Genomic DNA, 26883 nt, shown 5'->3' on the forward strand with positions numbered 1-26883 from the left:
GTGGGAGATTCTGAACCCAAACCTAGACTCCGTAGCTCAAGACCATGATCAGGAAAGGATTCTTCATGAGTACTGGATGGGGGTTGGGGAAACTGATGTCAGATGTTTTCCACTCTGGCTGAGAAGAGTTGTCTCAACCCCTTACACCTTAGATCTCTATAAAAGCTTACATAAACCATCATATTGGTACTCATTGGTTTGTATTGAAATGTTCAGGAGGAAGTTTAGATTATTCTAGGGCCACCAGAATGGAAAAAAAAGAATGCTTATAACTCAGCTGCTAGTGATGAAGTACAGTGCATCTATTAGTGTGTGTATAGGTATGTGAGGGAGAGAATGTGTGTGTGTGTGAGTGTGCATGTGCGTGTGTGTGTGTGTGTTGTGATGTAAGTTTGTAAGTTGAGAAGCGCTCAGAAACTGGAGAATTGCGATTGGATTAAAAATGAAAGATTGATTTGCACCCCATCTGCTTTGGTTCCCTGCCTACCCTACTCCCATCCCCGAATCTGGTGATAGTGCTAACAGGCTGTGACACTGCTAATGCCAAGGGCCTAAGATGTTGGCTTAATCAGCTTTCCTGTCCTGAGAGCTGACTAGGAAGTGTCTGCCAGAAGAACCTTCACTGAAGTTGTGTGTGGACTGGCCCTGACAGCCAAGGACACTCTTCTCAGGAAATATTTGAAACTCACTCCCCAGGGCAATTCAACAAAGCATAACCTTATCAGGTGTACAAAGCATATTTTCTTAGTTAAATTCTGTCTCCAGGCATATATGGGAGTAGGATGCAAGCTGAAAGGACTATTCAGTCAGCTGCAGGTTTCCATTTATATTTCCTATTAATTGTAGAGATAAATCACTTACTACTCAGGAAACGGCCTGACATGAAATACTGGTAATAAGCCTAAAAAGGTATCTTATAAAACAAACGTGACTTTGGGTTTCACAACTGACAGGCAACCTCAGCTTTGGATATTCTGCTCCATTTAAATCTTCTAAAGGAAGCACACCTCTCACATAGCCAGTCAATAGAAACAGAAAAGTTTTTTGGGCGTTTTTCCAGATAATCAAGTGCATTATTTTTAACATCTTTATTGGCGTATAATTGCTTTACAATGGTGTGTTAGTTTCTGCTGTATAACAAAGTGAATCAGCTATTCACATACACATATCCCCATATCCCCTCCCTCTTGCATCTCCCTCCCACCCTCCCTATCCCACCCCTCTAGGTGGACATAAAGCACGGAGCTCACTCCCTGTGCTATGCGGCTGCTTCCCACTAGCTATCTATTTTACATTTGGTAGTGTATATATGTCCATGCCACTCTCCCACTTTGTCCCACAGCACTTTTCACTGTTTCTCCCCATACTCTGAGACAGAGTGAAAAGCACAGGTCCCCTTCACCATAGCTTATCATTCAATTCATAACCACAAATTGAGACTCCCAAATCGTTCAAGTCTAAGGTCAAGTCTCCCCCATCCTCTTTGCTGTGTAGATTAGCCCTGGGGCTTGAGATCACAGTTGCACCAGAGACCTGAGTATGGCAAATTTTCTAGCATAGAGGTCCCTAGAGTTAAGGGATCAGCCCCTCAGGGAAGCGTCAGGTCAGAGCCTAGGATGAGTTTCAAATTCAGGTTGCTAATCTGAAGGGGGCCTGGCGATGAGGGAGAACATGACAGAAGAATGTTTTTCAGTCCCATCTCCATTATTATCCAAAATTTTGCCTCTCTATTGGTACTGCCATGAAGCATGCTTTCAGCTAAATATTGCACAGGGATTTCTTTTTTTCCGTTGGGTTGAATCTTTCACTGTTTTCATTTTAGAGATTCTGTTCAGTATCAGAGTCACCATCTGTAGCCCCCTGGAAAAATTTTGTCTTTTATTTACATTATTTACTAAGCTTCCTCTGCCTGTTGTATAGTTTCATTTTTTAAAAATTTATTCCCAGAGTTTTCAGTTAAGGAAAGTCTAGACTCAGGTGCCTAAGTGATATTGAACAATTCCAAATAAATCCATTAGAAAACCTTTAAAAAAATAAAGTGTGTTCATTAAAGTATAAAATAAAGAAAAAGGATTTCTAGTCAAATATATTGAGAATAATATGTTCTAAAGCATGAGGGAAATATAATTTTATGACATACCACAGGAATATGTAGAAAGTCCCCAAAATGTAATATATATATATATTTTTTAACAAATTCAGTAATATTTCCTAATTATTATTTAATTATTCTAAGGCCTCTAGACTTGCTCTAAGCAAAACAATCTTTCCTTCTTACAAACCAAATGACCTTCCCACACAGTTTATTTACTTTCTAATAGATAAATATTATTTCAAATGTGAAAATCCAGGGCAGTCGAGTTAAAGAAAGATTTTTGTTCCTAGTCCTAATTGCAGAATTGTCTGCTTGTTTAATAAATAAACTCCTGAGAATTCCCCTTATTCCTTAAGCTTTCCATTAACTCTTCCTTCTTGTATGTTCTTCAGAGACTATAAAGAACAATATTCAAGAGACTTCCCATTTTTTCCAAATTAAAATTTCATAAGAAAATAATGAGTGCTATTAGAAATGTATCGTGAAAAGTCAAAAAACAAAACCAAAAACTTTACAAAGAAAGAAATTAGGGCTGAGTAAAGGTTGATAGTCCAGCTTTAGAATGACAACCCCAGTTTCCTTTCCTCTTGAGTTGAATCAACTGTGAGACACATTCAACCTTGTGTCCTAGAACCTGCCCCCCAGGGGGGTTGAGCTCCAGGGGGATGAGCTCCAGTCATCCACTGTAGTAACTGGCCTTCTGATGGATTCTTTACTGGTTCCTTCCCTCCCCTGACTCACTGCCTCACTCCATTACCAGGGATGCCTATGGTCACCTCCCAGGTAAACTCATCACACTAAATACTTGTCCTCAAATCTGCTTGCCACAGAACCCAAATAAAGACACAGCCTCAGCATCTGTCTATACCACACTACCTACTCCCACCTCCTTCCTCCTCACAAGAATCAGTTGTGCTCCTAAGCTGCTCAGGACACTGATGCTAGTACCAACCAACCTGAAAAGCACTCTGTTCTCCATGTTCTCCCTGCAACCAACTTGTCCATCCTGTTTTCATGGTCTCAACACTCTGATCTTTGCTGAGAAGCTGAACAGATTGGACTATGATGTTCGGATGCAGGTTGTTTCGGGAGAAATAACATAGTAGGAAAGCCAAAAGGCCTTGTGCTAGGTTTATCCATCACTACCTTATTTGACCTCAGTCAAATAATCCTTCAGATTCAAGGCTTTCATCGATGATATGAAAACAATAACACCTAAGTGACAACTGCACTGCGTTAGAGGGTCTAGAAGTCTCTGAGAATTGGAAAACTTAAGGTGAATAGGACACCATATTCAAACAAACTTCCTGTCTTATAAGTTGCCTTCAAAGATGCTAAAGCCTGAGGTTTCAAAGCTCATATCTCCAAGTAGAGAGATACTCAGTGACATAAGAGCCCTAACACATTGCTGGTGGGAATAAAAATGAGGACATGCAATCTAAAGAATAGCAGTCTGGGAGCATTTCATCAAATTAAGCACATACAGACTTAAACAATTCTAAACCTGGGTATATATTCCAGAGAAATTTTCACAAAGGTCCACAGGAGGTTACATGCAACAATACACATCACAGCTGTTCCTGGTAGAGGGATGCATCCTGAGAGCTCACTGTGGGGCAGGTGGGCAGGTGAGATGTGAAGACAGCACCCCAGGTAGCTGTGAGGAAACAATACACCAAGTATTTATAGAACAATGTGGATAGAGCTTAAAAACCATGTGTTAAGTGGAAAAAGAAAAGAAACAAAATGTAAACTATAATGTCATTTACTTTTATTAAATACATATGCAGAGAAAAACAGTGCACATCTTCAAAACATATATAGGTAAAGAATATTTATCAAACACAAGAATGTGTGCTTATAGCAGAAGGGAAGATAGAAATTGTTATAAAAGTTAATCAAGCAATCATCCAATCAACAAGTACACAGAAGAGGGGGTCTTGCCCAAACTTATAATAGCAATGAACTAGGGAGTGTGATCAACTCAACCTTTTATTCTCAAAGTCAAAAAAGAATGGACAAATGATTGAATAAATGACTTGTTCTTGGAATCTGATTATCTGGATGTTAATTCTGTCTCTACCACTTACTAGCTTGATTTAACCTTTTGGAGCCTATTCTTACAAACATAAAATATGAATAATACTATTACCTGTCTCACAGGCTCATTGTGAAGGTTAAGTCAAATTCATGGTGCCTGACACATGATCAGAGCACACGGAATACTAGAGATGGTTATCAATAATCTAAAGTGATGCCTCACACAATTTAGCAGGTAGAGATTTTTGTTTGGGGGAGAAGAGAGAGCAGAAAGCTTTACTAAGGCTTCACTGCTCCTCACGCACTAATGGAGGAGATGATGAGAACTTTGTATTTCCAGATGCCAACTGATGACTGGCAATGGAGCTTTCCAAAATGGCCTGTGGAGGATGAGGAGGCCAGTGGCTCTTCTGTGGGCAGCTCTCCCTGCTTTGTCCTGGGCAGGATGATGGGGGTGATGGAGCAGTGGTCTGAGGGAGCCATGGCTCAGACAGAGCTGGCTCCCAGGGGAGCATGGGTTGTGTGCAAGGGTATAGTCTCTACTGAGAGTCCTCTGCTACCAGGAGCTCACTGTCCCAGAACTATTGTGGACTCTTCCTTAGTGTGTTGTCCCAGTAGAAGGCTAGAAAAAGGAAGCCACTTAGGGAAGTTGAGCACAGGATACTGAGGATGGCAGTTGGGAAAGAAAGAGACCACGGCCAATATGGTGGGCATTGGGCCTGCTGGAGGTTGGCTCCGGGATTGTCACCAACAGTGTGGTTCGCTCTATGGTTTTGGCTGCTCCCAAGATTATGGGTACAAACTAACTCTGAAGTAGCCTTTGCAAGAATCATGTGGTGATGTTCAGAGAGACAGTGATATTAGAAACATTCCAGCAACACCACCTCAACATGACTGTCTGTCCCATCAAGCACAGAACCCAAACAGAACAGGAAAATAGCATGCATTTTGTGAAAATACCAACTTTCTCACATTCAAGAGCTCCCCCAATAAACTCCTGAAAGCAGACAGGGGTTCCTTTTTAAAAAGTTGGTGTTCTTTTTTTTTATATGAAAAAGAAATTAAACAGAAGGGGAATAAAACTTGATTCAGGGAGTAATGTGTGCATTAAATAAAACTGGTGTTGAAAAATCGTCACACCCATCCTTCTTTTTCCCTGTGATTCTTCTTTATTTGGCTTCTAAACAGAGGGGCATGTTAGTATTGCTGTCAGCTTAATAGAAGGCATTCAAGGCTCTAACAGTGGTGGGAGAAAGTGTAGGTAAATGTCTCCTATGCCAGGTATTAGTGAGTACTTCCATGTTATATGCCTGCAGGAAACTTTTTTTTAGTTCCACTGCAGCTCATAAAGGAAACACTAAGACTGAAAAAAAGTAGTAATAAAAGTTAAATCTAGCAAGTGATTAGCACCAGCACTCCAAAAAACTTCAGCCCAGTCTGGGTTTTCACTTCTGCTCCATCTTCATTGCTGCAAAATAAGAGAAAATAGTAGTCAGGTTAATGGAGATATAGAATTTTAAAAAATATGCCCCATTCATATTCAGGTATAGCATCTCATATAAAAAATGGTTTGGAGTAGGAAGTTTTTGTTTATTTTTTCCTCAGTAGCTGTTTTCTTGTTATACAGTTAATGGCAGGATAAAGACACACAGCTGTACCTTCAAATCAGACCCTGATCTCTCGAGAGCTCAGCAGAGCAGTTCTGGCCTCCTGAGAGGGGTGACCATGGCTTTGAGGGGCTGATGCCACCTTAAGGAACAGCCCTGCCATATCCCACCCACACCTCCTCACCCTTCAATCGCTTGGTTAACTTTTCCTTTAGCACTGAGTGCATCATTCCGTAAAATGTAACCTCTAAAACATGGAGGAAGTAAAGTGAACTGGGATTGGATTAAGTCCCAGCTTTTGCAAAAGGGAACATTACAAAAGTGAGAGGCAGCAAATGAACCTCTTGATATGGAGTACGGAGTGGAGTGGTTCCACTGATTTCTTTATCCATCAATCTCTATTTGATAGGGTTACACTGTCTGGAGCAGACAAGATAAACTTAACTGAGTGGAGATTGGTATTAGCAGATTATACCAGTCGAGAAAGAAGTATAAAAGAAAATATCAGAGAGGAGGGCAAAAGAGAAATTTAGTTCTAAAACTGTACTCTAATAGAACAATGTGACGAAATGACACCAGTGGAGGGAAATGACCATAACTTTGTATTTCCAGGTGCCGATGCATGGTTGTCAAAGGAGCATTTCATCCCAAAATGGCTGGTGGAAATTGAGGGAGGTCAGTTTCTCTTCTTTGGGCAACTCTCTCTGTTTTTTGTTTTTTTTTAAATTTTTATTGGAGTATAGTTGATTTACAATGTTGTGTTGGTTTAAGGTGTACAGCAAAGTGAATCAGTTATACATATACATATATCCACGCTTTTTTAGATTCTTTTCGCATATAAGTCATTACAGAGTAATGGGTACAGTTCCCTGTGCTACACAGTAGGTCCTTATTCATCATCTACTTTATATATAGTAGTGTGTATATGTCAATCCCCAACTCCCAATTTATCCCTCCCCCCTCCCATTTCCCCCCGGTAACCATAGGTTTGTTTTCCACATCCGAGACTCTATTTCTGTTTTGTAAATAAGTTGTTTTTTGTTTGGTTGGTTGGTTGTTGGTTGTTTTGTCCTGGGCTGGATCACAGGGTGAAGAAGCAATCGTCTGAGAGAGCTGTGGCTCAAAGTTGGCTCCAAGGTGGACATTGGGTATGTGCAATGCGTAAGGAAAGCAGACAGGAAAACTGCACGTGGCATAGCCAAGTGGCTGAGCAGGATGGTGAAACAGGACACGCCCTGCATCATGGACGAGGAGCTGCATTTGTTAGATTAGAAGGAGGAGGTGGAGGAAAAGTTGCTAAAACAAGAAGTGGCTTCACTCCTGCACTGATTTGTTCTAGCCACAGAAAATCAACAGTCATGAAATAAGTGAGTTGTAACTTTCATCATCTGGAATTCTCTGCAGGTTTCAAATGAAAGGAGAAAAAGCCTCAATGACATCTCCTTTTCTTTCTAATAAATAAAAACTAGCATGTTTTTGATTTTCCTGAGAGTAGCAACATTTGGTAGTTACTCTCACAAAAGACTTAAAGAAATCATCTTCTTTGGCTAACCTTTATGAAGGGCTATTTATCTTACATATCAATACTAAGCACTTTACATGCATGAATGCAAATCTTAACCATAATCCTTTGATCTCATATTACAGAGAATGAAATTGAGGCTCCAAAGATTAAATATCATGCCCAAGGCCACAGAATTTGAAACTAAACCCTCGTTTGTTCAATGTTTCTTGTTTTTTTTTTTTGTTGTTCATGCAGTCATTAGTTTGTTTCATCCATATTAAAACATGTATCACGTCTGGCTTATAAATGGTAAACTCTCTGTCACCAGAAGAGTTTCAACAGAAGATTTATAAGGCTATACGGGATTATAACATTCAATAGAATATTGGACTAAATGCCTTCTCAATTATCTTTCAAATGTAAGATGTTATAATTATAGGAATAATTAAATGAGATTGAAGAGGAATAAGTATCTCATCCTTTAACACCAGGCTGGCAAACTGAACACTATTTCTCAGCTCTTCCTGAACGCGATGCAAGGTCAAAGTAATGTTTGCCACCACGATTCAGCACCTGGTTTGAAATGGCATGATGCTATGGCAGGTAGAGTCATGATTTTGGACCTTTTGTGGCCTTTCTACTTTCCTTTGCCAATCTGAGTATAGGTAAAGAGCTGAATAACTTGGGAAAATCAAATGTCTACATTTAAGAAAGATGGAGATCATCAATAAAATAAATAAATCATTATTTTCAGACTAGACCGCTGGCAGTGAAGGCTCAGTATTATAGCCTATCACCAGTTGAACAACAGAGTTATTTTGGATAAGAAAATATAAATAAGAAAGACCTTAAGACATTTACAAAATCATAATTTTGAAGGGAGTCACATTCCAAAATTTGTTTTGCTTAGAGTTAACTTTGGGTAATAAGTGATGTAGTTGTGAAACTTTAATCCAATATTACAGAAAGAACGTTATTAAAGAATGTGCTGTGTAAATTGACTTTTCCTTCCCTTTTAATACATAACCAACTCTGAATATTCTTATCTGCCAATTGAAAGCAGAATGATCTACATATATGTTTCTGTAAAGATGAAACCAGAGCAAATTGTCATTTCCAGAAAATGTGTATCATAATTTATTGACAGCTACATATTCATTTTTTTCTGAAAGATTTTAAATATATGTTGGACACTTACATAACTAATAACTATGGTGTAAAAATACAAGATCTAGTATCAGAATTTATTATCCATAAGCCAGAAGTGATAAGATGTTCATTAGCTAAGGTCCTGCAAAGGTAGGATGGTAGGTGGAGAATGTGGATATAATTAACTCTAGGAAAGACAATATTGAATCTGGGGTCAAAAACATTTAATATCTGGGTTACCTGAGCTCCACATAGTTATTAACGCTGATTCTATTATTTTGTTTGTTTATTTTTAAAAACTAGCACACACAGGAATGTCTGTCCTTCTATTTTCTGACTTCTGCTCAGCTTTTTACCGTGATTCACTACAATATAAAAACCAAGATTAAGGTCTTGAAAAGACTTTGAAGGAGAAACCCCCAAACTGTCAAACCCCCATGTCTCCTACAGTATTCTTAAAGGAGTCCCTAGAAAAGAAAAATCAGTGAGACTTCTTTCTTTTTAGCGGCTATTTCAGGGTCAGACTGTCTGAGATTTCAGTTCTGCCCCATGTCAGCCAGGTGTAAGGACAAAGAGAAATGTTCAAAGAGAGGCTTAATTCCCCTTGTTGAAAATAAGTGAAGAGATTTCCCTCCCTTGTTCCTAGAGCAATTTATTTTAGAAAACTTGTCTTTATAAGTACATTCTCCTCTCTTTGAAATGGTGATAAATCCTTGTGAAAACTAGATGGGCATTTTGTCAGCTTTAAGACTCAGGAAAGTCTCAAGGACTTGAGAACCATCTCCTTTGAAAGTAAACATCCGAGGGAGATAGCAGCCTTATCTCCAAGTTTCTCCTAGTTTCTGAGGGAGGGTGGGAGCCTAACTTTAGCTGACACCTGGCTCTAAGCTATAAAACTACCTCCTGTCATAAAGATATGAGAAGTTTCTTTTTCCTTTGGGTAAAGCCAATGAACTAACACAGATGCCCCCCCCCCCCAATTAACAGGTGATTTAGGATGAACTGTGTGTACTAAATGGTACTTGTCAAGTCCTCTTACTTGAGGATAAATTGAATTATTGTTTATCTTGAGAACATATATATAATGGGTTATACCTACTCGGCTATATGAAGGGTGAGATTTCTTCTCTCTTTGCAATCTCTTAGTGTTTGTGATAGACATCACATTCTGGTTTGAATGCTTAGTCAATAATATAAGTGTTTTCTTTCTCTACCACCTTTGTGAAGAGGACTCCTGGGTTGGCAAAAATATATTTTTTTAAATTTTATTTCCTCAACACAGGCTGTGGGCTTACAATATGGGAAGGTCATCTTGATGGGGTCCACTGCTGCTAAATCTGGTTGTCAGAATGTCCTTCTCTTTATTGTTTCCTTGCCCACCTGGATGGCTGGGCAAGGTAGCTACTCATGCAGGTATTCATATGAGGTTTCTTTATAAGACAGATTTACCCTGGCCCTCTAGCAAGTTGTCTATCAAAGCATATGAATCTTCTTTTCATCAGCAGTTAAAAATATCCAGATACCAAGTTCTTCCCTACGGTTGCAACCTTGAATGTTGCAATCCAATATTTACCAAAGCTTGATTTTGGTAAATAATATTTATGGGAAATTGCCTGAAGAGAATAGAGTGGGCCCATTCCTCTTGGTAATTTCATTTTTACCCCTAAATCAAACCAGAAAATGAGAGTTGCTTCCATGGACAAATAACTTATTTTTCTCTTTTCTGTGTTCTAATCTGGAGAATACAGATAAAGGAATGAGACACCTGTCCCATAAAATTAGAACTCGAGTCATCAATGGAGGTTCTGGAATTCAAAATAAAATGAACACAAAAACTTACATTTTTGTTTTTGTTTTGCAGTTTATATACACTGCAGGAGCAAATCAATCCTAGGCGGTCACCTTGCCAGCAGAATTGTTATCTTGGGAACACTTAAGTGTTTATTAAAAATCTGCAAAGAGGAGGAATAAGAAAACAGGAGAAGAATTTGCCTAGTATGTGTTCCATGGGCAGGTAGTGAATGATTAGCTCTCCAGTTGTGTTAATATTAAGTGGATATGAAAGGTCAGAACCAAATGCATTTAATCATGTTTGTGAAAATCAATTGACCCTCAGTTAAAAATAAAATAGGCCTAGGACTGAGTGTAGCAGGTGATGTGAAGAGTGGCAGGTTGGTTTATATCTCATCCCCAGTATGACTTTCACATTTAAACCTGTAGAGAGAGAAGTGGGTATAGAGACTGGCTGTGGATCCAAGTTGCTGAATTCACCAGATGTGATGAATACAATCAGAAATGATGGTTGCTAATAGAATTTAATTTTTTCTAAGTAACTATAATCAGAAAGCATTTATCTCAGGCAGAGAGTCTGCTTTAAATTAGATGGTGTTATATGTACACCTACTTGGAGATTACTGCATTGGTGTCAACAGTTGTTGGTGGGAATGTAAATTGGTGCAGCCCCTATGGCAAACAGTATGGAGGGTCCTCAAAAAACTAAAAATAGAGTTACCATGCAATCCAGCAATCCCATCCCTGGGCATATAGCTGGACAAAACTAATTCAAAAAGATACCTGTGCCCCTATGCTCATAGCAGCACTATTCACAATAGCCAAGACATGGAAACAACCTAAATGTCCATCAACAGAGAAATGGATAAAGAAGATGTGGTATATACACACACACACACACACACACACAATGGAATACTAGGCAGCCATAAAAAAGAATGAAATAATGCCATTTACAGCAACATGGATGGAACTAAAGATTATTATACTAAGCAAAGTAAGTCAGAAAGAGACAAACACCATATGATATCACTTATATGTGGAATCTAAAATACAACACAAATGAACATCTCTATGACACAGAAACAGACTCACAGACATAGAGAACAGACTTGTGGTTGTCAAGGGGTTGGGGGAAGGGAAGAAGGTTTGGGAGTCTGGGATTAGCAGTTGCAAACTATTATATATAGGATGGATGAACAACAAGGTCCTACTGTAGAGCACAGGGAACTATATTCAATATCCTGTGATAAACCATAATGGAAAAGAATATGAGAAAGAATATATATATGTATAGCTGAATCACTTTGCTGTACAGCAGAAATTAGCACAACATTTTAAATCAACTATACTTCAATAAAATTTAAAAAATAAATGCAAGCATACTCAAAAGAAAAGAAATATATGAAAGTGATCTTTCTTTGAAAATTGATCAACCAGCTGATCACAATGGTTAAGTCCATTGTTTAGGGGTCTCTCTTTCTTCTATGAGAGTTAATCAGTGGCCAAGCATTTTATAAAGTGCCAAATAAAATGCTAAATAAAACATTCTTTGGAAGTACTAGCCCCCAGACCCAACTCGCACCAAATGCTATGCCTGGCCCCAGCCTAAGTATTTTCCAAACCTGTGTAGAATGTCAAAGGAAACATAAAGCATTAGGTTTTATTAACTCAATTACAGTGAATCTCTTCATAGAACAGATCTCTCAGAAGTAATCTACCATAGATTAAAGTACAGGTTAAACTTTTATGACATTAGACAGGAAGAATTTGTGACCCAAATTTTTATTAATTCAAAGCATTCCCTGGAATACCATTTCTTATGATCCTCCTGCTTTTACTTTCAAATTTTTGTTTCCAAGGTTGATTTGATTGACTTTTCTAGACTGCCAATGAAGGAGCTAGAATTTGAGGATCTCAATTCATGTTGTACATGTAAATCACCGGTGGAGATTTTAAACCTGCATTTGCCCACCTCCAGAGATTCTTTTTTCTTTTTACACTTTTATTTTTGAGCTTAACAGTTTATTTTGATTTTGACTTTTAAAAAATACTTCTATGCATTGCTTTAAAAAAAAACAGTGCTTTTAAGAGCAACAGAGCAATAATGAGATATCTTTTTCCATTTCAATTTCTCTGATTTCTAAAGAGAATCTGAAAATTATCAAGGGACCAGTAGAGACATTTTTTGTTTTTTTTTTTTTTTGATTGATAGTTTTTTGTTTTATTGGAGTACAGTTGCTTTACAGTATTGTGTCAGTTTATACTGTATAGCAAAGTGAATCAGCTATACGTATACATATATCCCCTCTTTTTTGGATTTCCTTGTCATTTAGGTCACCACAGAGCACTGAGTAGAGTTCCCTGAGCTATACAGTTGGTTCTCATTAGGTATCTATTTTATACATAGTGTTAATAGTGTATATATGTCAATCCCAATCTCCCAGTTCATTCCAGCACTCCCTTCCCCTTGGTATCTATACATTTGTTCTCTATGTCTGTGTCTCTATTTCTGCTTTGTAAATAAGATCGTCTATACCAATTTTTTCAGATTCCACATATATGCATTAATATATGATATTTGTTTTTCTTTCTGACTTACTTCACTCTGTATGACAGTCTCTAGGTCTATCCATATCTCTACAAATGATCCAATTTCGTTCCTTTTTATGGCTGAGTAGTATTCCATTGTATATATGTACCACATCTTCTTTATCCATTCCTCCACTGATGGACATTTAGGTTGCTTCCATGACCTGGCTATTGTAAATAGTGCTGCAATGAACATTGGGGTGCATGTGTCTTTTTGAATTAAGGTTTTTTGTATGCCCAGTAGTGGGATTGCTGAGTCATATGGTAGTTCTATTTTAAGTTTTTTGATTTCATTTTCCTAGAGTGGAACCCTGCTCTTGGGGCTTTTAAAAAGTCCCTGGAGATTCTAAGGTTGAGCCAGAGCTGAGAACCACTGACCTAGATGAGAAGTCAAATTGTTGTTTTCAGTTAGTTGTCTTTAAATGGACTTCATAAATCATAGGACTTGTAAAAATGATGATCATATTAAATCAGATAAATCTGAGGTCTCTGTTTTTAAATGAATTACTGAGCTATTTGAAAAACTAGTGTCTACAAAGAGCAGGATCAAATGCAAGAAACAGGAGTCTGGCAGTAAGAAAGGGAGACTGCTATCTTTAGGAAATGAGAGAAAACCAAGAGGGAAATTCTCAGATCTGATCAAGGTTCTTCCATGAGTGTTTATTTGCACTGGATTTGTAACTAGCTTTACGCCTTAGTTCATATGGCCATAAGACGAGAATTGCTTTATAAAAACAGGTAGTTTTCTTGCTTGGTGCTTTATAAAAACAGGTAGTTTTCTTATTTTGTGGGTAAATAAATATCAAAAAGAGGGTTTGGGAAAAATACATGGGTAAATATTACAGTCTGATCACATATCATAAGGAATTGTAAAAAGTTGTTAAATTGCTCCCAAATGTGCCAGCGTAACTAAGAAGTAAAACCCAGCATACTAGGTGGATAAAATGGTAGTTTAATTATTTATGTTTCTTTTATTTTTTTTAGTTTGATATATATTTATTTATTTTTATTGAAGTATAGCTGATTTACAATGTGTGTTAGTTTCAGGTGTATAGCAAAGTGATTCAGCTATATATATATATATATATATATATATATATTCTTTTTCAGATTCTTTTTCATTAGAGGTTATTACAAGATATTGAATATAGTTCCCTGTGCTATACAGTAGGACCTTGTTGTTTATCTATTTTACACATAGTAGTGTGTATCTGTTAATCCCAAACTCCCAATTTGTCCCCCCTCTTTCCCCTTTGGTAACCTTGTTGGTTTTCTATACCTATGAGTCTGTTTCTGTTTTGCAAATAAGTTCATTTGTGTCAAATTTTAGATTCCACATATAACTGATATCATATGATATTTGACTTTCTCTCTATGACTTACTTCACTCAGTATGACAACCCCTAGGTCCAGCCATGTTGCTGCAAATAGCATTATTTTCTTCTTTTTTATGGCTGAGTAATATTCCATTTTGTGATATATGTGTGTGTGTGTGTGTGTGTGTGTGTGTGTGTGTGTGTGTGTATACATTTCTTTTAATACTAAGAGTAACTCACTATCTCTCACAATTGTTAAACTTCAAACTGTAGGGGTTTTTATGGTGTTTCTTTATATATTCTAAACATGAGAGTTGAAATCATTTTTTCACAATCTTATCCACTAGCTTAATGTTAAGTTTTATCTCTAGGATTGTGATAACTGGTGCCCAAAAAATGCAAATACTACATCTACCCTGTTCTTCTCAGCAATGGAGTCTTTCACATTACCTAAGATTCTCTTAATTCAGCATTTATTATCTGAACCAGATGCTTTTGTTATTTAAACAACCAACTGACTTTCTGTTATTGTGTAGAAACATTCTTATTTCTATCTGTAGTCTCTGTAAGCTTGAGCCAAAATTATGTTTGAAAGAGAACATTTGATTATTTTTTAACATTCATCGAAAATGTACAAAATTTATTCAAACTTTCTCCTTTTTTTGGAACTACATATTTGTCCAATTGTTTTACTATTACACAATTTGCCACCATCACAGTGAAAGAGCTGGCACATTTGACAGAGTTAATCTCCTTAATATATAAAGGGAGTTTACAACTCAATAATAAAAATATTACTAGACCAGTAGATAAATGCTTAACATGATGCAAAAGCAAAATAGACAAGAATAACCAAAAAAGACAGAATTTTTAAATGCAAATAAAAATCAAAGATAATTTCCTCTTTTAAACTGCAAATATTTTAAAGCATGATTTTAAAGGGGAAAAAGATTTAAATAGTATAGATAGAGATTTAGACAAAGATAGCTGGATAGAGGAAAGTAGATTGTTTAAGAGCATAGGCCCCAGGCAGTCATATCTGGATTCCATTCCTGACTGTACAGACACTTGTCAGCTATTTGACTTTAGGCAATAAATGGATTTCTCTTGGCCCCAGTTTCCTCATCTGTAAAATGGGAACAATAATACTTAACTTACAATGTTTTGTGAAGATTAAGTAAAATAATGCATCTAAAGTGCATAACATGGTAACATATAATAAACTCTCAATAAATTGGCAATTATAATAATTCTCAATGCTGACAGATATATAGTACACAGAAACAGGTATTATAACAAGTTTCTGGTAAGGTGAATTACTACAGCTGTTCAGCAATGCAACTTGGCTACATGTATCAAAAGTTTCCCATATGTCCATACTCATTACACCAATAATCCTTGTTTTAAAAATAATCAGAGATATGGTCAAGGATACAAATTCACCCCTATTCATAACATGCCTTTATATTTTAATGACTAAAATTATAGCAGAGAGACACATCGGTCCTGTATGATATGTTTCAAAATTTGCAGAAATAGGGATGTCACTTTATGAAATACACCCTAAATTCTGGAAAATATTCTTGGGAAAAAATTCAGATTTCATTTAGAATTTTATTTGGAATTTTATTTTCTCATTGCTCTTTTGTATTATTATTATTTTTTTCTAAACTTGGAGGCTACAAAACTGAGCAGGCCTCATTTGTGAGGGTATCTGGAATGAATGAATGAGCTCACTTTTTACCTTCTTAAAGATAAGTCCTTTAAAAAGCATTTTTTTCCCCACATTTACCACTTTGAAGGGATATAGAAGAAGAAAACATTGTTCAATTATCTTGCTCTTAACACAAAATTTAATTTTTTTTACAAAACTTTTTCTTGTCTCTTTGGCATAGCATTTATAAAAATAAAAAGGTTTTTTGCATTTATTTTTATCTGTCAGCTCAAAATGTGGAAGTGGTTAAACATTTGCATGAAATTCAGAGGTATGTTTGAGATGGCACACTCTGGCCTGTATGCTACCCGCCATATGCAAAATTCCCTGGGGGATGGGAAACTGAGCTACCATGAGGTCCTGAGACCTCTGACTCAGAAGACACATATAAGTATTATTGGATATCCATTGACCCTCTAGAAAAAGAAGACAACAGTGGTTTCACATATGAATCCAAAGAGAAAATCATGAAGACAGAAGAGATAGAAGTTAGTTTGTGACCAAGGTGCTACACACATGGGGACCTCTAGTACCACTTCCACATTGAGAAGCAGCAAGAATTTACTCATGTGACTATCAGAGTAGGCCAGTTCATTCTTTCTTTTTTTTAAAAAAAACTGATTTTATTAATATTTTTTTAAAACAAGATTGGCTTATTTCTACAACCTAATATCACATGGAAACAGATAACCAGATCTCCAATTGTATCTTCCATTTACCTCTTCGGAATCAAGAGTTTCGTGTTCCGGAATAGCCATCATTGGATGACTCAACTTCACAGAAAAGACGCCCAGGAAGTGAACAGGGATAGAAGTAAGGAGAGATAAATGTTTAAATTTCATTTAAGTTGACAGTTAAATGATGATGTAAGTATATTATTGCTGATCATATTCTACCAATGTAAACATTAAGATTTGATTGTTATTAAAAACAAAGGAAGATACTCTTAACATAGAAAAAAATTTTAGCAGATGGTGAATCCTTGGAGCCTAAGACCACATCTTATTTATCTCTGTGTCCCACATAAGCTCTAACAGTGTTTGGCACACAGCATAGACAGTTATTAAATGTTTATTGAATGAATGAATTGTTAAAACACACTGGCAGTTATCAGAGAGAGGAAACAAAGTTAAATTTATGTTGCCACTCTCACAATAGCTCTCAAACCGAAAAGCTCCGAAGCAAAGGAGACAAATCATGCTTAGACCTGCAATGCAGATGCATCTGTAGATAGTGAATGCTTAAGTGAAATGTAAAACATTGTGCATTATTGTGAACATTAAGAATCTCAAAACACAAGGACTTCATAAACATTGTAATCTTACCAGATGACACTATTATCATGCAGTTTACAACACAGTGACACTTTAACAGAGGGAGGTTCTTTTGTATATAGGAATTTTTATTATTGCATGGGTCTTCTGAGCACTATACATACACTTAAACCTATTCAGACAGAAGAAAAGTCATAGATATGCAAGCAAAAGAGACAGAATGAGGGACACAGACAAGGAGAAAACAATCATTTATAATAAATCTGCTTACCCCCTTTATTTTTTAACCATCTCTCCTCACTCCAACATTAGAGTAACCACAATACCTGATTTACTTGGAGTATTCCCAGTTTCTACAATTATCCTGGGCAAATTCGGGCTGTGGAAATAATTGGCCCCCTTTTACTCTCAACCTGGTCCTGATTTGATCAATAAATCATCGGATCAGTGATCAGCCCCTGATGCTCCAGGGCGATTCAGGGGGTCCCAGCAATGCACCCTTGGCCCTAGGAGGACATCACCAGAGGCTGCTGGGAGGCCAAGGAGGTCCCATCTCACTTTCCCTCTGTTCCAGCTGATTTTCAAGAAAGGAGCCTGCTTTTATTTACAGCTACAGCTTCATTAAATGCCAACCATTAAACTGTGTCCCAACTATGAAATTCTCTGAGTGTCATAACATCAGGGATCCCAGCTTCCTGAGACCATTACTTTAAGTAGAAGCATGATCTGTCCCCAAGCCAATTAGAGATCCAAATAGTTTTCCAAAAATCAACTGAAAGCACCTACTTTCTCCTGTTCATCAGGGTCCCTTGAGATTGTAAACCTGGCTTAGGATCAGATGCTATGTACCCCTTCAAACTTCAGACCAAGACAATTGGTCTTAGAGACAGCAAAATCTTTAGCATACCTAGGCTAAATGGTATGATAATTCTATGAATCATTGAAGTTTGTACCATGACAAATCCCTATTCTCCTAGTCTCCTAAAATAGAGTAGGATAAACATCCTAAAATTTGAAAATGTTGTTGCGCCAATAAAATATTCAACTGAGATTGGAAAAACAATTGAGTAATTACATGATGTCTATTTTACATTCTATCCCATCTTTCCAATACAGGTATTCATTCATTTAAATCCATTTTATTCTAATCTTGAATTTCAAAAACTATGTATTAACTACCCTAACCAACAAAAGAGAACAGCAAATGACTGATCCTAATTAATTGGTAATCCCCAAATCATTTATATTTGGCTTTGGAATGCTTTCCTCTGTTTATGATCTTGGGTCCCAATAGGTTTGCTTTCTTATTATCCTCAAGGTGACCAAAAACATTACATAAAATGTGCTACTGTTAATGGAGTTAGTCATAGTAATTTATTGTGTACCCACATGATAAATTCGTTATATGTATTTGTTTATTTAGTGTTGACAGCAACCTAGTGAGGTGAGCGCTAATTTTACCCTGATTCACAAATGAGGAAACAAAAGCCCCAAGAGGCAGGATAACTTCTTCGAGGTCCAGAGCTCGTAAGTGGCAGAGTCATGATTGGAATCCAGAGTGACAGTCTCTGGACACTGTTCTTTCAAAGCAGTAGGAAGGGGTAACATGTCACTGGAAGACGGGAGCGGGGAGACAGAGGGAGGGAGTGGTGTGTGCGCCATTTTGCAAAAGGGAAAGCTGTGCGCTAAAGGCAAGAGTGTCAGAGTCAGAAGCAGTTTGGAGTGGTTGGTGTAGCTGGTGTCTCCATTCAGGAGACACAGACAATGAAGCTCATATGTCAGACGAGGAGTCTAGGATTCATTCTCTAGGCAGTGAGAAACCACTGAATCTCCAAGCAAGAAGGGGACACGTGCGATCAGACTTTCATGTCAAATAATGTCACCCTGGCTGATGTGCAGAATATGGATGGGGGAGGGGGGTTGGAAGATATGTAAGTAATCAGAGAGACAGAGGATAAAGAAGAAGGTCTAAATGAAAGTGTTGCCTTAGAGAATAGAATCAATTCAAGTTTTCCTGGGCGACTCTAGGCCCCCCTACTCTCTAGGGTGAGTGAAGGAGCGTCAGGCAGACACATTGATATTTTGTTGATTAGGGAAGAAAAATTATGAAATGTTCCAGAGGAATACTGTTGAAGTTGGTACGTGTGCAGAATGCAGAGGTTTTGTAAAACATGAGGTCTGGAGATGTCACATGGGGAGAACAAATATGGCGGGAACATCCTCTCACAGTCAGAATGAGAATGATGACACTAAAACGTTGAAATAAATTCCATATAGGTGGGTGGCTTGTTATCCAGAGTCAGGGGATACAGGAAGACAGAGAGAGTCCTCCAAGCCTGTTACTTGGTGGTGGGTGTTCTAGAGGACAAATTACTATTTTGTCTCAAAAAAAAAAAAAAAAACCCTGAAAAGTTACGAATTTTATCATCAGACCATTATTCAACATAGATGGATCAATGAAATGGAAATCTTGAGTGAAATGAGACAAAACATCCTTTCATCCTGGATGGAAACTCCAGTCCCAGATATCGTATAACATTCATCAGAAAACTCCAGTCCCAGATATTGTATAATATTCATCAGACCTTTGCTCACTCACCACTGTGGGCTAATCAACAAGCCGTATTTGAATGAAATCTTCGGTTGAGTTTTATTACATTCTTTATCACAGCTGCCACCACACAAATATAAAGCCTTGTGGAGTGTTTGTTACCAGTGCGGGGCTTTCTCATAAATGTCACTGCATCTCCAGAGCTAACTTCTCTGACAAAGATAAAATTACCTCCAACCAACTGGAGAGAACCCTACAACTAGAAAAAAAGAAAATATGCCGAATGTGGTGAAATCAATTAAGTCTTAATCTACCCGAGGAATGGCATTCAGAGCTGTAACTTTGTGAAACAGCTCTCCCTCCTGTGCAAAGATGAAGTAGATTTTCTTGCCTGCCAAAATTGATGAAGTGTTACAAGAAACGTTCCCATTTTTAAATCACTGAGGGTGCTACACCTGCTATTCAGAATTCACTCCTCGGGATTGCTTTATAGCTGAACCACATCCTCTTGTAAACCTCCTTTGCTCCATGTGTCTTCAGGAAGCTGTTCCCCCTACTCTGTCTCCCACTGAGGTTTGTGAACCACTCAAGCTAGAGTGTAACCTTCTTAAGAACATCTCTCAGAAATAGATGTGACAATTACTGCAGCGATACCTACATAAAGCACTGTGTTTCCTGAGTACAGTATTGTCATCGTGAGACTGTGAGCCACTGCACATCATGTACATTCGATGCTATTCACTTTTAGGTCAATTGTACCTGGCACAGGGACCACTCAGCACAGGAGACACAGAATGTGTATTGAATAAATAAATTAATAATGAAAGAGAGAAGGAATGAAATAGAGAAAAGAGAAATCTGCATTAGTGAAGACTTAGAATTGTTTACTGCATTCCCCAAAGTCTCTTCATTGGTAAGAAATTTTGCAAACTAGAGACGTTTCAACCAGCACTATGGCACATGTGTGTTCTGTTTAAGTCCCTCATGATTCTTCTGCTTAAAGTCAGACAGAGGAAGACAAATACCATATGATATCCCTTATATGTGGAATCTAAAAAAGTGATATAAATGAACTTATATATGAAACAGAAACAGACCCACAGACATAGAAAACAAACTTATGGTTACCAAAGAGGAAAGGGGGGAGGATAAATTGGGAATTTGGGATTAACAGATACACACTACGCTATATAAAATAGATAAACAACAAGGACCTACTGTATAGCACAGGGGACTATATTCAATATCTTTTAATAGCCTATAATGGAAAAGAATCTGAAAAAGAATATATATATATATGTATAACTGAATCACTTTGCTGCACACCTGAAACTAACACATTGTATATTAATTATACTTTAATTCTAAAAAAAGAAAAAATAATAAATAAAAAGAGCTGAATTTAGTTGTCAGTGTTTGAGTCCACAGATTCTACTTGCAGGCTTGTGTCTCTTTCTCTTGAACTGCTCAAGGGTCCTGCAACCCTAGGCCTGCAATCGTCTTGATATGCACATGGCTGCCCCTGTTAGATGAAGCTAATCTCCAGGTCAACACAGTGCCCACCACTCCCAGTAAGGGAGGTCAAGGGTCAGAAGTCACCTATGATCATACATAAACGTCTGGTTTACTTCACTCACCTAGGGGATCTGCCTGGCCAAACAAAACACTTGAGTTTTTAATCCCTGATTTACAACACATCCCAGCCCATAGGAAGCACCTGGAGAGTCCCGTAAATTTCAGATTCTGACGCAGCCGGTCTGGGGAGGGTCCTGAGCATCTGCATTTCTAATGGGTCTCAGCTGAGATCAACAATACCATAAATTGAGGAGCGAGACCACAGCCCAGATTTTTGTATGAACTGATGGAATTGATGTTTTTCAAATATTTATTTATTCACAACTGAAATTAGCTGTATTCAAAATGTCCTCATCAATTGAGTTACACTGTGCTTGTGTAATTAAATACTTTACCACAGCGCTTTTTTATTGAGTACGTGCTCATGTACCAGACACTTTACTGGATGTTAGAGATATGACAGCGAGCGAACAGGCATCCTCCCTGCTCTTGGAGACCGCAGTGCAGCGGGAGAGGAAGATATTAACTATATAATCAGGAATATACAGAAACAAACACAATATAATGTGTTCTGAAGGACAAGTTCAGAGTTCTAGGAGGGTTCATCACAGACAAGTCAGACCTGGTCTAGAAATAGGAAGGAATCTCTTCCCAAGAGGCTGAAATCTACAGGATAATTCTGTCATAGAGATAAGAGGGACACAGTTCATGTGGTGTAAGTAGCTGAAAAGAAGTTACTCACCGTTGGGCTGATGGGGAAATAAGGAGAAAATTCACAGTGAATGGACCAAACGAGTGAGAAAATCAGAAACCCAGGCTAGAGAATTACCGTGCAGGGATTTTGCCTGCATCAGCTCCACTACGGAAGTCAAGGAGTAAGCCCTTGAAAATGCTCATTAAATGAATCAAGGCTGTTTAATATGAATCCGTCTCATTGCCCAGGAAGACTGCAAGCTGATAGAGGACAGGGTCCATAATATGCTAGCACTAGTTGGTTGATTTTACTGCTCAAGATTCTATACCTGGTTGCAGCAACATGGATGGACCTAGAGATTATCATACTAAGTAAGCCAGAGACATATATCATATTATGTCACTTACATGTGGAATATAAAAAAAAAAAATGATACAAATGAATTTATGTACAAAACAGAAATGGATCCACAGACATAGAAAACAAATTTATGGTTACCAAAGGGGAAAGGGGGTGGGAGAGGGATAAATTTGGAGTTTGGGATTTACATATCCACCTACTATATATAAAATAGATAAACAACAGGGACCTACTGTATAGCATAGGGAACTATACTCAATGTCTTGTAATAACTTATAAGGGAAAAGAATCTGAAAAAGAATATAGATATATATATATACACACACATATATATATAACTGAATCACTTTACTGTACACCTGAAACTAACACAACATTGTATTAAATCAATTATACTTTAATTTTAAAAGAAAGGAGATTAGACTATGTGCATTAAAAAAAAAAAGATTCTATTCCTGGGACAAAACATGGGCAGTGCTCTGAGTTTGTCCTTAATGATGGCAGTTCATGATATGTGTTATGAGGACACACCTGCTTTCATGATGATCAGAAACATGCCACTCCTATCCATATGTCTTAAAGATTTCATCTGCATTAGCCTAGGATGTTTTTTTAAATTACAAAACAACTTCAGTAGCTTGAATATTTATTTTTAGAATTTAAAGGTACAGCATTTATTTTGGGTGATGCCCAAAGGTTTACACATTTGTCTATGTCACTAACTTACAATGTAAACTGGGAAAAACCACTTTGTCTCTGGACCTCAGTTTTCTCATTTTTTAATTCTGGGTGCTAACTAGGTGATTGCCAGTTCCTTCTGTCCTTGGATGAAGCAAAAATCTCTTCATTGATAAATGATGCTGTCTCTGAAAAAAAGAGTTCTTCCTTTTTGGAATCTCCTGCACTGAGCCACAGCTGAGGTAGAAGTTACACCTACAGGGAGGGTAAAAATGACCTCTCCATGGAATCTTACCTGGGATCCTTAATATCAGTTCTTAGCTGTGCCACTTGCTCCTTGTGTGAAGTTTTATAAACACTATGAAGTTTCACAGCATTCCTTTGTGTATTCCCTGAGTATTCTTAAATGCTGAGCTGGAATTTGGTACATGTTAATTGTTTTAAAAACCCACAGGCAACTCCCTGTTAAGTCCTGATCATTAATATCATTATATGGGTGTCTAAGGACCAGTTGAGTCTTATACCAGTAAGAAAACAGGAATTTTCTGCTCTGATCTTTGTAATAGGTCTTTTGAGATATGGCTGTAAATTCCCCAATTATACTATTTTTTATTCTTGGCCTTTTCTTTCCGCCCTAGGAGGCCCAGACTCGGGACACATTTGAATTCCCTCTTCCTCCAAAGACCACCTTCAAAAGGGCAGCAGGATGGAATTTTTCTTCTATGTGTTCATCCTGTTTTGAAGGCAAACACCACCTCCCCATGTTTACTCACATTTTTCATCTAAAGTTGCTTCTTTCTTAATTGAAAAATCGTAATCCCCTGGGGGATTAACCACCTCATTCACTTTCTTCATTGCACAGCTCCCGGGTTGGAATGGAAATGAAGCAAAATCTACCTTCTAACAACATTTTAGGACTCAAAATAAATTCCGGAACCTGAAGTTGGAATTGACAAGGAAGCATATTTGCTGTTCTCTTTCTTTCCTCTATCCTTTAAAGGCACAATTAGTTCCTTAGTACTACAGGCAAAACATCCTTTTCAGTTGTTCTCAGAATCTAGTACTAACTCTAGTACAATCATAAACCAAATGTCTCCTTCACAAAAGATGATGTTGGCAGAATTTTTCTCCCTCTGTTCTCTCTCTTCTATAGAACAGAAGGGGTATTAGCCATTTTATTCCAATGTGACGTACAATCCCTGCCCTGCCTTAGCCCCACCCCAGTTATTCCTAATTTGTAACTAGTTGCAAGAAACTTACCCTAGAACCCAGGAGTATGTCAAGAGATGTCAACTGGTGTATCATAAAAATTTGGAAGTGTTTCTGAAGATAAAGAACAGGCATGACTGTGATGGGGTCAGTCTGTGCCCCCATCACCTCCAGAGACCCCGGACCAGACCCCACTCTGCTCTCCCCTAAAACGACACCCCCAGCAGCATCTTTGAGGGAGAGGATATGTGAATCGTTGGTAGGCAGATGAGCTGAGGACAGTAAGCCTACAGGTCAAGTGGAAGGCTGCCTCCTGCATGGTGTCTGCCAGTCCTGTCTCCCTGGACTTGGACCCTGTTCCTCCATCCCCACATCTCCCTCTGCATTATTCCAAGCCACATTTCAGGAACGATGTAAGCACATCCTAACACTCTTATCATGTCAGTTATACGCCTTTGAGCTTTCAGTACACGCATGTTCTCTGCCCCACCACCGGCCCCTGCCCCAACTATATTGTCCTGCCAGGCACTGCAACTTGGTCTTAGATGGCAGCCATTCCTGAGGGATTCCGACAGCCTTGCTTTCTGGAGCCTTGTTGTAATCTAAGATCTCCCCTCTGGAGACTGTCTTCTTTGACTCCCTGCTACGTCCCTGCTAGAACCACATCCTAACAACAAGGTATCTCTTTATCCAAATTAAAAATCATGAAATAGGTGGGGTATTTACTGGTTGCTAAAAACCCATGGAAAAACTCTATGTTTACTTACGTTATGTTAGTAGGTTTCAGCCATTCCAAAGAGTGAGTGAGATCTTTTGAAAATCAGGGTAAAAATGCTACCAAATTTGTCTAAGATTTTTATCACCTAAAATTTGATGCACTGTTAAAATATCATATAAATACAGAAGCATAAAATATGTTCTCAGTCATACAGGGCCTGAGAATATTTGCCAAATAAAGACCCACCTTAAAACTTTCTTGGATCAAGGACTCAAATAAGAAGATAAATAAACACAGAAGGAGGCAGCAAGAAATATAGGAAGGTAAGGTAATAAAACACCCTGAGCAAGTGTATCATTGCCATAAAAAAAAGCCACAAAAAGCTATGGAAAAGAAAGAGAGAAATTATAACCATAAAATCCCAGAAATAAAAATCTAGAATTGGACAATATCAACATGATGAAAGATAATAGAAGGGACCAAATGAACTTGTCTTCCTGGGAGAAAACATAGATATTGACAGGGGTGTATAAAAGTGAATATGAGCCCTAAGCTAAGGGCAATCATAACAACAAAATAGGATGAATAAATTCTATGCTAATAAACTCATATCTCTTGGATAGAAAACTGGAAAGAAGAGATAAGAAATTATAGTAATGGAAAATGTAAAATGATATGGCAGAATTAATGTCATGTAATAAGATAATCTCAGACACGAAGAGAAGTCTCTTGTGATAAAATAAAAAATCAAGATGGGAGAATATATGCTCAATAAGAGACACACACAAACAAGAAGTCATATAAAAATTGAAAAAAAGGAGGAAAAGATACATCTGTCCAATATGAGCCAAAATAAAACTAAAATGCAGCCTTATTATCTTTAAAATGGAATTCAAGAAAAAAATTTATAAGGGACCAAAAATAATTATATACCGGTAAAAAAAAAAATCACTGAACAGGAAGATGTGACCATCATAAACATGCATTCCTAATAATATAGTCCCAAAGTTTTAAGATGTCCCAATGATTGAGCTGTAATTTTTTGAGGAGTGATCTTACACATCGTTTGAATGTCTCAAGAACTAAGGAAGTATTTCAGCGTCCAATGGGAGCTAAGTGAACACTTTAAACAACCTGAGGAAAGGTCCAATCCCACTGTGATATCCTTCTTGTGCAAAAGAGATTTCTATTTGATTCACAGGACATATGGACCATATGGCTTATATGAGGACAAATGGGTATCATTATTTGATGGCCGTTAATCAAGTGTCTAGTTGTACTTGGTCAGTCACACATGGGTAAACTTCAACAAATTTAGCAATCGGAAACAATTTTATGGTCATATTTTAGTAATAGAAGTAAAACAGTAGTCACATTAAGCAAAAGGAAGCAACATAGGAAAATTTTGCCCTGAAGTTTCAAAATAAGAGACTCCTTAACTATGTAAATGCCACATATCACATATGGCTTTTGTTGCATGGAGTAAGTAGAAAGGTAAAAGAAATTAAAGCAATGAGACCAACAATTAGGTTGAACTATGTGAAACTGATAAAACTGATGTTTTCCTACATCAAGAACTATTGAATAAGGCAATTTCATAGGGATCAACCTCATATAAAAGATAGTTGCTTATCTAACCTTCTTTTCATGTCATTCCTTTCCTTAAATATCTTTTAAGAAATACATATTTAAATATCTTTTAAATATATGTATGTATTTTGTATATATGTATGTGCCACAGTGAGCACAAAATACATACATACAAAATACATATATTTTAAAGACTCACTTGCAAAGATAAATGCTTCCATTAGGGATTTCATTTATTTCAGAGCCTGCAGCTGCCTCCTTCTACAGACCATCGCCCTCAGCTGAGAAGAGCATCCCAACGCTGAGTTCCTTGACCCTGTACCCACACCGAGACCCACAGCTGATGATGACTGGTAAGGTGTATCCTTTGCAATTTATGCGCCAGAGCCCTCTCCCTGTGAATTAGGCAATGGCTAGCCTGTCTGA

At 37.6% G+C, this 26883-nt stretch overlaps 1 protein-coding gene across 25 annotated transcripts in view; it reads right to left on the reverse strand.

The window, feature by feature from the left end:
- Positions 1 to 3844: 3844 nt before the first annotated feature.
- The window catches only part of MLIP (muscular LMNA interacting protein), a 283518-nt gene continuing 260479 nt past the window's right edge, over positions 3845 to 26883 (reverse strand). For 23 of the 25 annotated variants that reach the window (XM_082347126.1, XM_082347127.1, XM_082347120.1 and 20 more), the window contains 2 exons: positions 16528 to 16581; positions 3845 to 5603 (listed from right to left, as the gene is read on the reverse strand). In XM_082347126.1, the coding sequence (XP_082203252.1) occupies positions 5598 to 5603; positions 16528 to 16581 (60 nt within the window). In that variant the 3' untranslated portion in view covers positions 3845 to 5597. The remainder of the gene's footprint in view (positions 5604 to 16527; positions 16582 to 26883) is intronic. The other 2 variants (XM_082347124.1, XM_082347130.1) reach the window with 1 other exon arrangement.

This window comes from Balaenoptera borealis, assembly GCF_965194805.1.
Source record: "Balaenoptera borealis genome assembly, chromosome: 12".
NCBI lineage: Eukaryota > Metazoa > Chordata > Mammalia > Artiodactyla > Balaenopteridae > Balaenoptera > Balaenoptera borealis.